Source organism: Pararge aegeria, chromosome Z (genome assembly GCF_905163445.1).
Source record: "Pararge aegeria chromosome Z, ilParAegt1.1, whole genome shotgun sequence".
Lineage (NCBI taxonomy): Eukaryota > Metazoa > Arthropoda > Insecta > Lepidoptera > Nymphalidae > Pararge > Pararge aegeria.
Genome location: NC_053208.1, coordinates 5,717,057 through 5,731,605, shown reverse-complemented (window position 1 = coordinate 5,731,605; position 14,549 = coordinate 5,717,057). Strand labels below are relative to the sequence as shown.

Here is a 14,549-nt window from a genome sequence, read left to right as displayed (position 1 = left end):
CGCTTTAGGCCATGATATTGTGGACTGGTAAGCTGTAATCTACATATTGCTAGATATGTATCTGAACATATATCTATCCCAGTGCACGTGTGCCTAATTAAGATTCGGTCGCTCATGCCGACTGGTTGGTATCACACTTTACATGTATCAATGGTAGTCCTTCGTAATGATACCAAATATTAACGTTACGTAAAGTCACAAAGATAATAATGGATTATACTTGTGAAAAGGTGGTGGTTAGGACTTCGGCTTCACTTTCGAGAGCCCAAGTTCGAGTCCCAGCATGCATCTCTAACTTTTGTACTTAATGTGTGTTTTAAGCAATAGAAATATCAATGGCTTTATTGGTGAAGGAAAACATCGTGAAGATACCTGCATGCCTGAGAGTTATAATGTTTACAAAGGTGTTTGAAGTCTACCAATCTGCACTTGGCCACCAAGTTCGAGTAAGTTAATTCTGAGAGTGGGCCGGGGAGGGGTTGATAATGATAATACATTTTTAGAAGTTTTTAAAACTCGAATCGGTTGGCCTTCTGCGTGCTATGTACTAAACAGGAAAGGAAGGTATAATACACTGACTTTGTGGTACAATATATTATTTTTAAGTTCCAAAAGGTCTCTCTCTCTCTAAATCTCATTTTGGCAGTTATTGATTTATTGTCACGCTTTATTGCCCTGACAATTTAAAATGTCGTAAATTGTAATCGAATAAAAGTAATCCAGTATTTATTGAAATCAGTCGACGGACAAGATAGGCAACTATTGACAGGACGGTCATTGGTAAATGGGAAATATGTTTTTTTCTGGAGAAAAAGCTTTCCATCACGAAATTGTTTATAAACACTTTGTACATTATCATTCCGTCATATTTCTACTTATATATTTAATAAAAAAAAAAAAAAAATCGTTTATTTCGTTTCTTACATTGTAAATGATACATGTTGTGAAGACCTCCTAGTAAGCATCAAAATACCTGTGTCAGGAGGCCTTACTCTTCCATAGCAAAACAAGATAAAATTAAAATAAAACGATTGAGTAGTGTGTCTTGGTGTGTATGGTGTGTTTATGTTTGTGTGTGTGTGCGCGTGAGTGTGTGTTTGTGTGTGAGTGTGTGTGTACATGTTATTAAGTGCGTCTATATACATTACATTTTAAATAGAATAAACTGAAGAAGCGCCTCAGTTTCTTCATAGGTTAGTGTCTTCAGCCAGGCTGTCAATGTTTTGTTACATTCAAAAAACTATTTTTGGTATATAGCAACTTTTTTGGTATATATTTTTTTTGGTTTATATAACTAGAAATGTGATGGAGTTATGGCTATATTTAAAAGTACAATTGCACTTTTGGTTCTTCGACCCGTTCTTCTAAGCACAGGATTGAAAATATTTTTGCGCATAAAGATAGTTGAACAGCTGGAAAGTAAAATCAAAAAATATATGTGAACCATATATGTGTGAGCTAGTAGGAAATAAACTACCGATGACTGTCAAAGTAACATTAAAAAGCAAAGTTATAGCAGATTTTTTAAATGGTAGATAATCTACATGAGGAATAAATTTTATAGATTTCATATACAATGCAGAAACAGTCAAAACGACAAATTTAGCCTTTAGTTGTTAGGCGATTGAAAACTTGGCACTGAACATAATATTATGAAACCTGTATATATAAAGGCTTTCGCACACAATATCGACTCAACCCAAATTATATTATACTTATCATGTGAGCTGGAAATCGTCTAAGATAAAGTCGAATTGTTTTGTGGATGTGGTGTGTGAAGTCCATTAAAGTTTTTGCTTTACCTGTACAGAGCGTTTTCCTTCTTTCTTTGGCGGCGGTGGTAGGGGGTCAATGTGCTTGTTCCAGTTCTGGGTCCCCCTCGGCTCATCAGCGGTTTTCGACGAGGAAGCTCCACCTGATCCCGAGGCACCACAGTCTGAAGCCGGCTCTGATGGTCAGATAGCACTCACGTCGAATAATTTATACTAAATAAATAATATTATTAATAATATCATATTGATATATAGATAAAGTTTTTTATTTTGACGGCCGTCTGGCGCAGTGGGCTGTGACCCTGCTTTCTGAGAGGGTTCGATTCCCACAACTGGAACATATTTGTGTGATGAACATGAATGTTTTTCGGTGTCTGGGTGTTTATCTGTATATTGTAAGTTTTTAAGTATATCATTCATGAAATTATTCATCAGTCATCTTAGTACCCATAACACAAGCTACGTTTACTTTGGGGCTAGATGGCGATGTGTGTATTGTATTAGTATATTTATTGTTTATTTATTACTTTATGGTATTACGCTGATGTTCTATATCTATGTTATATATTTTGGACACTTATGTGGGAAAAGTATCTAATTTTATTAAAATGTAATATTGAGAAGATGGTATGCGTCTTCCCCTTTATTTGTCTGAAAGTTAATGCTTACAGATAGATTATTGCGAAAATTTATTCTCAAAAAGAGATACCTAGGCGGCCAAAGCGGCCCAGGCGGTTAGTTGTGAAAAAATGCCTAAATATAAACAGCAAGCCTGTCTTCTAGTTTATCCTAGCGACTGCACCATATAATTATGACTATAACATGTGTTTTCTTAATGTCTATAAATCTTCATGAATCTATCAGTATCGGTAAATAAAAATTTAAATTTATTTTATTTTTCTTTAATTAGAAAACCAACAGTTGTAGTTACTAAATAGTTAACAAATTGGTTGACTTAAAACTAATAACAGGTTTTCACAGAAAAGTTTTATATAAAAAAATGCTGTGCAATTTATTCACACACGGCAGAAGTGTAATTTCTGAAAAGTAGCCTACGAGAGATTGAGGTGGATGTAGAGTATCAGAACTATTAGGATAAATGTAAGGTTTATTATTTAGTTTCCACGGTAACTAGCATAGGTAAAAAAAAATATAAGATTTTCTATCTCACTCTGTCCTATAAATTTAAGTCTCAATGGACTTAATAAGTCAGAATTAAATTATATTAGCAGCTAATAATAGAACAAACATCTAATATTAATTATAATATTAGAAGTTTCTCGTCAAAATGGGTATCTCGTAGAACCCAGCAAAAGTTCAGCAAACTATAACTAAAAATTAAGTTTACCTAACATGCAACAGTTTATCTAAAAGGTTGCGACGTACATTATTCATACAACCAAAAACTGTACTTCCTGTTATCAAAAAGTTTAGTTCAATTAAATTTTTTCCGTATATTTATACACCTGACTACTAAAATGGAGGCTAAACGGTATTCAAGAGTTTTCCTTTCTTTTTCTCAGGTGTGTAAAATCTTGGAAGCCATGCAAGACTCGGCGAAGAAGGGCTGAAGACGGAAGTGACTGTTCTAGCACTTCTCAAAGGTGAACAAAGGATGTTACTTTACAAGTTTTTCTTAGATAAGATACTAGAGAACGGTAAATGTCCGAAGTGTGCGGTAAGTTTGCACTATCAGTGTTAAATTTATTAGATAGCTTCGTTAAATAACTAAAGGAACAAACAGTTTTCTTGGACTGTAGTGTAGGCAGGTAGTTACTGGGTCTCGCTACGATACTTCGGATTTGTTTCTCTCTTTTATCTAGATATGTAACACAAAAATATAGTTAGAACCTAATGTACACCATCCATAAAATGTATAACTAAAACTTACAAACAACACAGGTTTATACCTAGCTTAGAGACAGTTGATTTCTGTATATGCAAGTAAATTGTTTGAATAATATAAGTTATACCTATTGTGCTACATCTGCATGTAACTTGTACCTATGTTTTATTGAACGATAAATAATAATAATTATTATTATTATAAAGAGAAATCATTTTAATTTGAAATAATTAAAAAAAAATATTATACTTTTCTCATAAAAGTTACCCAAAATAAATTTGATAACTCCAATCAATTTTAAGGACTTCAAATCTCATTTACACGGGTAGTTTATGTGAGCGTAAATAATTTAGTACATGAATTGTTTTCCTCCACAACTATAAACACGGCAAATGATACGGTTGTCACTTCGAGTTTTATTTGAACTTTGTAGGTATAGTAATTAGTTCCTTATTATTTCTCTAAAAGTATTGATCTAAGAAAAAATTGTAAAAGTAAAGTTGCCATTTCAGCAGCAAAAAAATAACATTCTTAAAAAAATAATCAAAATTTGAAATTCATTTATTTTAAGTAGGTTGTAAGCACTTTTGAAACGTCAAGTCAGTCTGTTTGTTGTAACCCTAGCACCGGTTCGGAAGGCCGATTCCACTGAGACTGAGATTTCCGCTTGTAAGTTTATAGATAAGTTGCGTGAAAATTTCTAAATGCGGAAACTAATGTGTTACCTTTTTATGACCGGCTTAGTAAACCTCACTTATTTTGAATGCTTAGAGTTACAGTAGAGCGGATAAAATAATGCCAAACATGTTGATGTTCGAAGATCAAAAAATCACGTTGTGATAAATCAAGAATGCACTTCTATACTACGTATACTTCCAACGGGTTCTTGGTTAAGTCACTACGACTGCCGTTTTACTATTTACAATTTACAATTTGACGAAATTTTAAACACCGCCATGGAAGCAGGATGACCCAATAGAATGCTACCAATGACGCAGGCTGGACGACATATTACGACTTACAAGTTAGCCCTTTATTGCAATCTATACTGGTGGTAAGTGATGATGCAATATAAGATAGTAGCGGGCTTACCTGTTAGAGAGTACCTATGGTCATTGGGAGTCATACCCCTAATTGGTTTCTACGCGACATCGCACCGGAACACTAAATCACTTAGCGGCACATCTTTGTCCGTAGGGTAATAACTAGCCACGGCCAAAGCCTCTCACCATACAAACATTTTCATGCTTAGGGATTTTCTTATTATAGATTTAAATTTTTCACTTCTCTGATACAGCGGCCATCAGGATATTCAGATATGAAGAAACATTTTTGATTCAATAAACCTTACAATTGGCTTTGCGGGAGCTAAATGATTGAATTTTAAACACTCCGCCGCAACTCTTTTTATGTTTAAACCAATAAAACTATTAGAAAAATAAAGATAAATCACTCGGTTTACCTACATGTTAAAGTGCGTCCATAATGACGTATCTACTTTAAATATTTACTCCGTTCTGCTATAGATACGTTACGTAATAATAAATCACGTAAACGTAACGGGGTCTCAGGGTGTAAAAATATACTAGTCATGTAAAATGAACGCACACTTGTTTGCCGCGCATTGGTCAATATTCAGAATCATAGCCTCCAGTAGCCTCTAATTTTTGTATGTTTGTATGTAATAGGTAAAATAAAAATGGTATGCACCTCAGGTATTTCATTAGGTTAGGTAGGTAGGTTCATATTAATCAATCAATCAATCAAAAATACTTTATTAGACACAAGAAATAAATAAAAGAGAACAAAGGTACAAGTCATTTAAATTTGAGTAACAAAGGCGGCCTTGTCACTCACTCATAGTGATTTCTTTCAGGCAACCATTATGAGGAATTGGCTCACATACGAATCCTTATAGCGGTGCGCAAAGCTCTAAGAATATACATACATATTAATAATTACAAAAACAATACATATATAAAATAAATAAAATAAACTAATACATATTTCCCTGTGGTAAAATAAACTATACGGTAAAATAAATAATACTAAAACTATATTTAATAATGTTAACGGCACAGAAAGTAAATGTCGAATATAATAATCGTACTTACAGTATCTTACTTAGGTACTTTAATAACAGCTAGCGCACTTTCTATGTGATACCTACAAAATCAAATATGACGGCGGCGCACAAGTTTTGATGGAGGTACCTAGTCTATTTATCACCGTTTGAATAATATTTGAATAAATACATAATATCTTGAATTTCTTTTGCCTTTCGTACTGTGTGTGATGTTTTATAAAAGTTTTATAACTTATGTCATTATATTTTTGAAACTTTGACTGCCCAGTGGGTAGTACTTCGACTTCACTTTCTGGGGACTGAGTTCGAATCCCAGAACGCACCTCTATCTTCTCAAAGTTATGGGCGTTTTAAGAAATTAAAATATCACTTGCTTCAATGGTGAAGGAAAACATCGTTAGGAAATCTGTATGCCTGAGAGTTCTCCATAATGTTCTCAACGTGTTTTTGAACATCGCTAAGTTCGCTGAACTGGGGCTTACTACGGTGTTACCCTAGAGCCAAAAGGGTCCTGGCCCGGGGCGGCAAACTGCGAGAGTCGGCGCATGCAGAAGTTAGAGTGAATATATTTCTTATAACGGAATAATCCTATCCGATAAAGCTAAAGTGTGATTCTTTTTTAACTGTAAAATCTCCACGCATTTATAACATTAGTGGTAAGGAATAGGGATACAGTAAATGCGAATAGAACAGCGGACAAAGCCGCCTGTACTTCTAGAATGAATAGTGTTTAAATTTTATTCTGTATTGTGCTTTGTAAGTATTTCTTTAATGATCTTCATTGGAGTCATATTATTTTTAAAGTTATATTTCTTTTGGCGCGTTAGGGAAAATGATGAGAGAAAATTTTTACGATGCGCGCGCACATCGTCACAAAAAACCGACACCCCGAAGTTAGCTAAGGGGTTTAACAGTGTACACTTTGAATTGTCAGAGTCTGCGGGCTCATTCCGGTTATTTAACCGATTCAATGGTACAAAAATCCCAAATTTTAATGTTGAGCGAAACTTGGTTATCCGATAACGAGTCCAAATATAAATAGTGTTCCAAATTTAATTTTGTTTATTATGTCCATTACTTTAATTATGTACAAAAATGTTTTCGTGATATTTAAATAAACTTTCTTTAACTAGATAGTGCGTTATAATAAACTTTCAAGGTATGAAATATCTTTTTTCTATTGATAGTGTCGTTTTTTCTACAAACGAAAACTTTTTCTAGAATAAGGCGAAAGGTAAAATTAAAAAAAAAAATATCTTATTACGCAAAGGTATAACTTCTTAAGCGTGTACATACTCGTAAGTAAACACAGGTTTTTTTTTCTTATTTTACCCATTGTTTATGGGGCGGCCATTATAACCAGCCCAGGGCGCTAAATTCGTAATAAATTCGTAAAATACGCCAGCACTGCTTACCGCAAGGCACAAAAAAAAGGACACAGAAAGTTTTTAACGTGAGAGTACTCACGCCAGAAGCCGGGAGTTACTGGTTATCATTCAAAAGCGAAAAGTCAAATATCTGGGCCACGTTCTGAGACTTCCGATACCAACTGCTCCCGCTCATAATGATGGGCAAAGTAGAGGGCTAACGACCTGTTGGAAGGAGGAAGAAGTCATGGTTGCGCAACATCCGTGAATGGACCAATATCGTAAGCGTGGAAACATTGTTTCGCTTGGCGCAAGACCGCGAGTAGCTGACGGCCATGCTCCAGTAGTGGAGAGGCACAAAAAGAGAAGAGAGAGAGAAGAAATCGTAAGAACTATGAAATCATAAAAACGCACGTAATGCATTTAGGCGACAAAGTTAGCTTTTACAATAACTGTCCATTTGCAAATTGATTTATGTTATTGTTTTTAGCGAATTCATACTTGAAGTTAAATATAAGGTTAAGTAAGTAACTACCTGTAAATACTTTTTGTATCTACGCTCTAATTTGAACTGTTATATTATGTATATTTTGTACTTTAGGTACGTTCGTATCTTTAAGGAACAATAATTGTATCCATAACTTTGTCAGTTTGGCGGACTTAAAAAAAAAAAGAAAAACCTGTCGATATTGTGAATGTGTTCCGTCATAAAAGGCACGTACTTGTAATGTATATTTAAAGGTAAAGTTGGCACTTTTATTTTATGTCTATGTTTTGGGTTCCTTTCAAAACAGTATTTCTTACCACATACTTTTATGTAAGGTGCTATATATCGATACCGCACCGGATTATCCCGAAAGCTTTGCATAGGATACGATATGAAATACGGATGACTAGCTTCACCGGATTCGAAGTAAATTTTTTCTTACACACGATTTTTTATATCTATATTTTTAAACATGCTATGCATCTTCATCATCATCCTTGTCATTTTCAGCTTGTATGCCTGTTGGGCACAGGTTTTTGGTCTCATACGTGGGAGGGTTTTGGAGCGCACCATACTGGTGGGTCTGGGCTCTTGCGGGCTATAATGCGAGTCCCAGCGAACGTATATATAATAAGGAATAAAATATATACACGTTTGTACGTATTTATGTATTTATTAACTTTATCGCGTAAAATTTACAGAAGGTTTATTCAAACATATCAATATAAAAGTCTACTAAGGCATTTATTTACAAAGGCGACTCTTATATTTGGGCTAAATATTTAAAAAAAAGTTGTTGTTCTAGTGATTTGATTGATCAAAATAAACTTTTCGTTACTATTTGTTAGACTATTATTTTGTCTTACAAATACTTTATAGTGAAAAACGAATACAAAGTAAGTGAAGAGAAGATACATAGAGTTGCATTCTGCAATTCCTTTTGACATTTGACCCAGAGCGAACTAACAAGTGTCTACGTGATCAATTTGAAATTTTATACGGTTAGCGATAGAAGTCACGGGAAAATATGCTCCGTACTGTAACGACAGACGAAGGTAGAGTATATTTTTCTTTTGAAGAATTTTCTGCAGAATATTTTACGGATGCTGTGGAGTTTAGTTTCTATTTGATTTATGTTTCATGGAGTTTATTTTTGTTTTTCTTTCCTGTTATAAGTTTAGAAATATGATTTAGAATGTACAATCGATTACTACGTGAATTTAAAGTTTTCTGCTGGTGTGTTCAGTGAGTGTTAATTTACTTGCGGACTACCAGTCGCCCTCGACTCTGCATGTAATTTAATAATATGCGCTTGTTAGGTGTTTGTTGTATAAGCACCCTTAGTTTAAAAAAAGCTTTAAGTGCTATAAATGAGAAGGCTTGAAAACCAGGAAGACAGATAGACAAACGGAAAAAAATTGGTTATATCAATAAAATTTAGGTTCTTTAATTTTATTCATTTGTATAGATGGTTGGGTTTGAATCCAAATTATACATTTATAGTTTACTAGCTGACCCAGCGAACTTCATACCGCGGATAATTTTTTTTTAAGTTATAAATGGTGTAAGTAACTAACACGGCCGATTGTCGCAGTGGGCAGCGACCCTGCTTTCTGAGTCCAAGGCCGTGGGTTCGATTCCCACAACTGGAAAATGTTTGTGTGATGAACATGATTGTTTTTCAGTGTCTGGGTATTTATCTGTATATTATAAGTATTTATATGTATTATATTCATAAAGATATTCAACAGCTATCTTAGTATCCATAACACAAGCTACGCTTACTTTGGGGCTAGATGGTGATGTGTGTATTGTCGTAGTATATTTATTTATTATTGAATAAAAAAAAACACGATTTTCTTTTATATAGGTATATAGATTACCTATTTTAAAAGCTTAACTTAATCATTCACTTTATCCCAAAAACAATTGTATTAACGTGTTGAGCGCTGCTACAAGAGATTGAATGCATTTAAACTATTAACAAATCTATGTAGTTATCTCAGCGAAAAATAAATGTTATTTTTAACTACATTCCTGACTATTCGCTTTACACGATTTAGCAATGTATTCTTATATTTATGATGGATTTGTCGACTCCTACGAATCTTCGAATAACGAAATTCCGAAAAAAACGTAACATTGCATCTTTGCATACTGAAATCGAATCCGATCATGTTACGAGCTTAAAGTTATACGGATTTCATATCATAATAATAAGATGTCGTTATACAAAAGGTGTATGCTATTTGATTTTTAAATTGGCAGCAGTGACGCAAATGATGTGAGGAGGCCCCGTTTCGAAACCACACAAAGTGACGTTACATGATGCGCCATCATTATACTTAATAATAGCAGATCATGTAGCATCGGAAAATCTGTATTGTATGAATTAAAAGGAAGTAAGAAAGCAGACATGCCTAGATGCCTTGTTTACGAGTATTTTTACTATTAGCTACACATTATTATAAACTAGCTTTTGCTTAGTCCGCGTTTCTTTTGGGTATTAAAGAGTCTCGCAGTGTGCTAATATTTTCCCGGGGTGAAATTTATCCTAAGCATTGAGGAAGCAAACTATTTCTGAGCAAACTTCATCATGGTAAATTAGCAGTCCTGATATTCATTTTACCAGAAGCGTTTCCAGGATAAATATTATCATATGTCCATCTTCAAATTTCACCCAGACGTGTCAAATTCTATCAAGATCGTACGGTTGAGCCGTAAATAGGTAACAGGCAAACAAACTAGTAGACAAACTAGCAAACAGACACATTTTCACATTTATAATACATAGAATGTACATAATTCTTAAGGTACCTACAAGCATATTTATTGTCGAACTGGGGTTTTTGTCAGCTGCGCTAAATAAACTTTTGTAGCAAAGTAGCGTGTATTCTCCACGAAACTTTTTTCATGTAATGCACCACGACTCTGAAACGAGTTTTGCATAATGTATGCGGCCACACAACTTTATTATGTTATACTTTTTTTTACATCGCTAAAATGTTACGTCGTATATTTCGTAATAACAAAACGTAATTTAACGAATCTTCCCTATTTGGTAACATTAAAAAAAAATCGTTTTTTTTTTTTAAAAATAAGGATTAATCTACGACGCAAGCTATCGGTGAGCGGAAATTTTACCATGTTCAGCTTAGCTCGGAGGCCGTGCATAAATAACAAATATAATTATCAATTTAATTATTTATAATATTTATTGATTTAGTCTTTCCACCACGTAGGGAGTCGACCAACGCTGCTTTTAGTGCTGGAATGGCGACCCCGCACCTCGGGACCCCAACGTCTAATAGGTTCTCCGAACAAAGTTCCCCACCCATTGGCGTTTCAGCTTCTCCACTCGTTGCTCTCTAAGCCTTCTTATGAGGCCCAAGGTCCATATATTCGAATGATCATCATCATCATATCGACACATTACCGGCCCACTACAGGGCACGGGTCTTCTCCCACAATGAGAAGGGGTTAAGGCCGTAGCCACACTGGCCCAGTGCGGATTGGTGGACTCCATATACCTTTGAGAACATTATGTAGAACTTTCAGGCATGCAGGTTTCCTCACGATGTTTTCCTTCACCGTCGAAGCAAGTGATATTCTTAAAACGCACATAACTTAGAAAAGTTAGAGGTGCGTGCTTAGATTCGAACTCAGCACCCCGAAAGTGCAGTCAAGCTCCTACCCGTTGCGCTATCACCGCTTCCCCGCTGCGCTATCAAAAACAATAGCGATAACATTGGCTATGGCTTCGTTTTGCATATGAATCTAAAACCGCCAGTGTTAAGAAAAAATTGGGTACGGAATAAAAGTCTGTTATTTTGGCAAGTTGAGCTTTTCCTTTGGGAACGCCATACGAGCACATTTGAATAGAATATTTTTTGTTTTAATATCTGTTAGTATTAAGTACCTACTTTGTAAGTTATTTTTGTAACTTTTGGAGTGCAGGTACATACTAACAATATTTGTTTCTTTTATCGTGTTGTGAAATAAATTTCTTTCTCAACGAATACATCTGAGTTCTGATGCCTGGGCTTTTATGCTTTGGAGAGATTAACATTACTCAAAAGCGTAATTGATGTCGTTTAATTTTAACGCACTAATATCCGGGATACACGAAGTGTCAGCTTTGCAACTTCTGTATACACAGAACTAGCTTAAATACTACGCTAGTTGGTAAGCCAGTGAGAAAGCTAGTAAGCTTAGCATCTTCAGCAGGGCTAGAGCAGGCAGGAGACAAAAATTATATCCCGCGATTATATCTCCTGACAAGGGACATAGTTAACGTGTCCACCTGCTAAAGCACGGGAACATGGAATAGGAGAAATTTAACCCCGTTAATTATGACACATATATTACTTGGTATTTTTTTTTTTAAGAAACAGTCTTTATATGGAAGTAACTTAATACCTACATATATAATAACAATCTTATAACATAGACTAAACATTGCCGAAAAAGTACAGTTAATTTACAAAACTAGAAATTTTTAAAAGCATTGCAATAAGTGGTGGGAAACAAAAGAATCGGTACATGATTAATTAAAAACAGCAAGAAAAAAAAAGATATCAAAAGTATTTTTTAACAAATTATTACTTTTCCCACCTTTTAGTACTTTTATATAATTTTATATAATTTTTCCTTTATTTCACATTAATGACACTCACATTACATTTAATTTTAGATTTTAGATTTTTAGTTTTGATGCAGTTTTAATTTTCTTTAGGGAGCTAACAAAACAGATTCACGTCAAAAAAATCAACTGTATAAAATCTCACAGCACGAGAAACGTAACAGTACCATGAGTATTTTTTATACAAAAAAGGCGGCGAAAACATTATTTCCACTTTTGCGCCAATGCTCTGAAAGTTGATACAGCTGTGGGAAGATAAATTTTTATCCTTGCCCGGAAAGATAATTGTCTCCTGCCCATGCTAGCCGTGCAGCTAAGATAGTAAAATACGATAAGGTTTAATGTATTATTTGTTCCCGCAATTTAGGCTAGAGCTCTACCTCATTAGTGCGTTACATTGCGTTGAATCGTCGCAGCGTCGATGATGCGTTGTTTATCATATATTTTAAGTGTCATGCCACACTTCTACTGATGCTACGAACAATAAATAATTGTATTATTTACTAATAAGGCATCTCCTCACCATCGCACTAGTAGCCCTATTTTCAAAATGGCGTAATTTAGGACCACGTCTACGATTAAAGACCATCATTTGAAATTTGGCTTTATCCAAGATCATTTCCTGTACCTTGCAGTGTTTGACCTGTATTTGAGTGGTTATAGTTATTCACTATTTCTGTTTACTTTTTAAAATCTAACGAACACTGATTATGATTACATCATGTCAATAATTATAACAATTTGTGTAAAATCTAATAAGTATTAAAATCTCGTCAGGTTTTTTTTTTAAGTCCGTAAACTGACAACACTTTTGTATACAATTATTGTTCCTTTTTTCTTATGAAGCGGTGATAGCGCATTGGGTGGAAGTTCGACTTCACTTTCCGGGGACCGAGTTCGAAACCCAGCACGCACGTCTATCTTTTCAAAGTTAAGTGCGTTTTAAGTTATTAAAATATCACTTGCTTCAACGGTGAAGGAAAACAGTGTGAGGAAACCTGGAAACCTGCATGCCTGAGAGTTCTCGATAATGGTCTCAAAGGTGTGTGGAGTCCACCAATTCGCACTGGGCCAGATTGGTAGACTTTACCCCTTCTCATTGTGGGGTGAGAACCGTGCCCTGTAGCGGGCCGGTTGATATTAGTCTATATATTACTTTGAGTAGTAGTAAAGCTTTTCGTGACATCAGCATCCGGTGGCCATTTGCTTGGTCCATCAATTATTACTTAAAAATAAATCTTCAAGGTTTCATGCTCAAAATAAATCACGAGTTTGCACGAAAGAACTTTATTGCTTTTTGGAGATTAATATCAATCATGAGATTCGTTGACGCCATTAAAATTTTAATGTAACAAAATCACGCGACGCTACACTGGCACTTTGAGAAATGAAATATAATTCAAGAAATTAAAGTATCTGATCATAATTTTTACATTATTGCCAGTTATTATGTTCATTTGATTATTTTAACAACCATATAACCCACAAAAAAGGATTTAAATGTTTGTATTTAAGCCTGATTCTTTGTACGGTTTAGTTAAATTTTAGAGGAAAATTTACCTGCAGATAGAATAGGTGTTTACACCTATAAACTTCTATCTGCATAGGTTTAAAAAAAAAAAATTTGCTTACGTTGATTGAATAGGGGTTCTAAGAAAGTTAATTGAGAAAGTGTTTATTGGAGATCAGTTCAACAAAATCCGCGTGCATATCGATCTAAAGGTGGCTACTATGTCACACACAGAAAGACAATAGCTGCCACTGAGAACACCACTCTTTTGCATCGGGAGTTAAAAAGGTCTCACGGCACAGCGTTTAATGGCGTCACGTAAGCCATAAAATTATGACGTCGTTCCTCAAACCAGCTGTTACGCTCGTCGGATGTCATAAAACGGTACATAAAGGCTAATTATAATCCGCCCACGATACAAATGTTAGTTAAGATGTGGCTGTGCAATATAAACAATCGCCCAGGTGGTTAGCATTGAGATATTTACAAGTGCGCTACGTTTATTGATGGTAGCGCTGTTAGGAAATACCCATTTTGATTGGTCGTTAACTTGATCGATATACCGTGCGTGGAATACCCGCCGGCCGGCTAACGACTTGTGAAATTCACTTATTCATCATCATCATACCATCACATCAACCAATGTCTAGACCACTACAGGACATGGGCCTCCTCCTAAAATGAGAAGGGGTTAAGGCCGTAGTCCACCATGCTGGCCTAGTGCGCATTGGTGGACTGCAACAAACCTTTGAGAACAAAATGGCGAACTCGAAGTGATATTTTAATTTCTTAAAATGCACATAACTTAGAACAGTTAGAGGTGCGTGCTGGGAATCGAA

At 35.0% G+C, this 14,549-nt stretch overlaps 1 protein-coding gene across 2 annotated transcripts in view; it reads right to left on the bottom strand.

The window, feature by feature from the left end:
- The window catches only part of LOC120636661 (dystrophin-like protein 1), a 274,699-nt gene that overhangs the window by 34,339 nt on the left and 225,811 nt on the right, over positions 1-14,549 (bottom strand). For both annotated transcript variants that reach the window (XM_039908223.1, XM_039908224.1), the window contains one exon: positions 1,803-1,948. In XM_039908223.1, the coding sequence (XP_039764157.1) occupies positions 1,803-1,948 (146 nt within the window). The remainder of the gene's footprint in view (positions 1-1,802; positions 1,949-14,549) is intronic.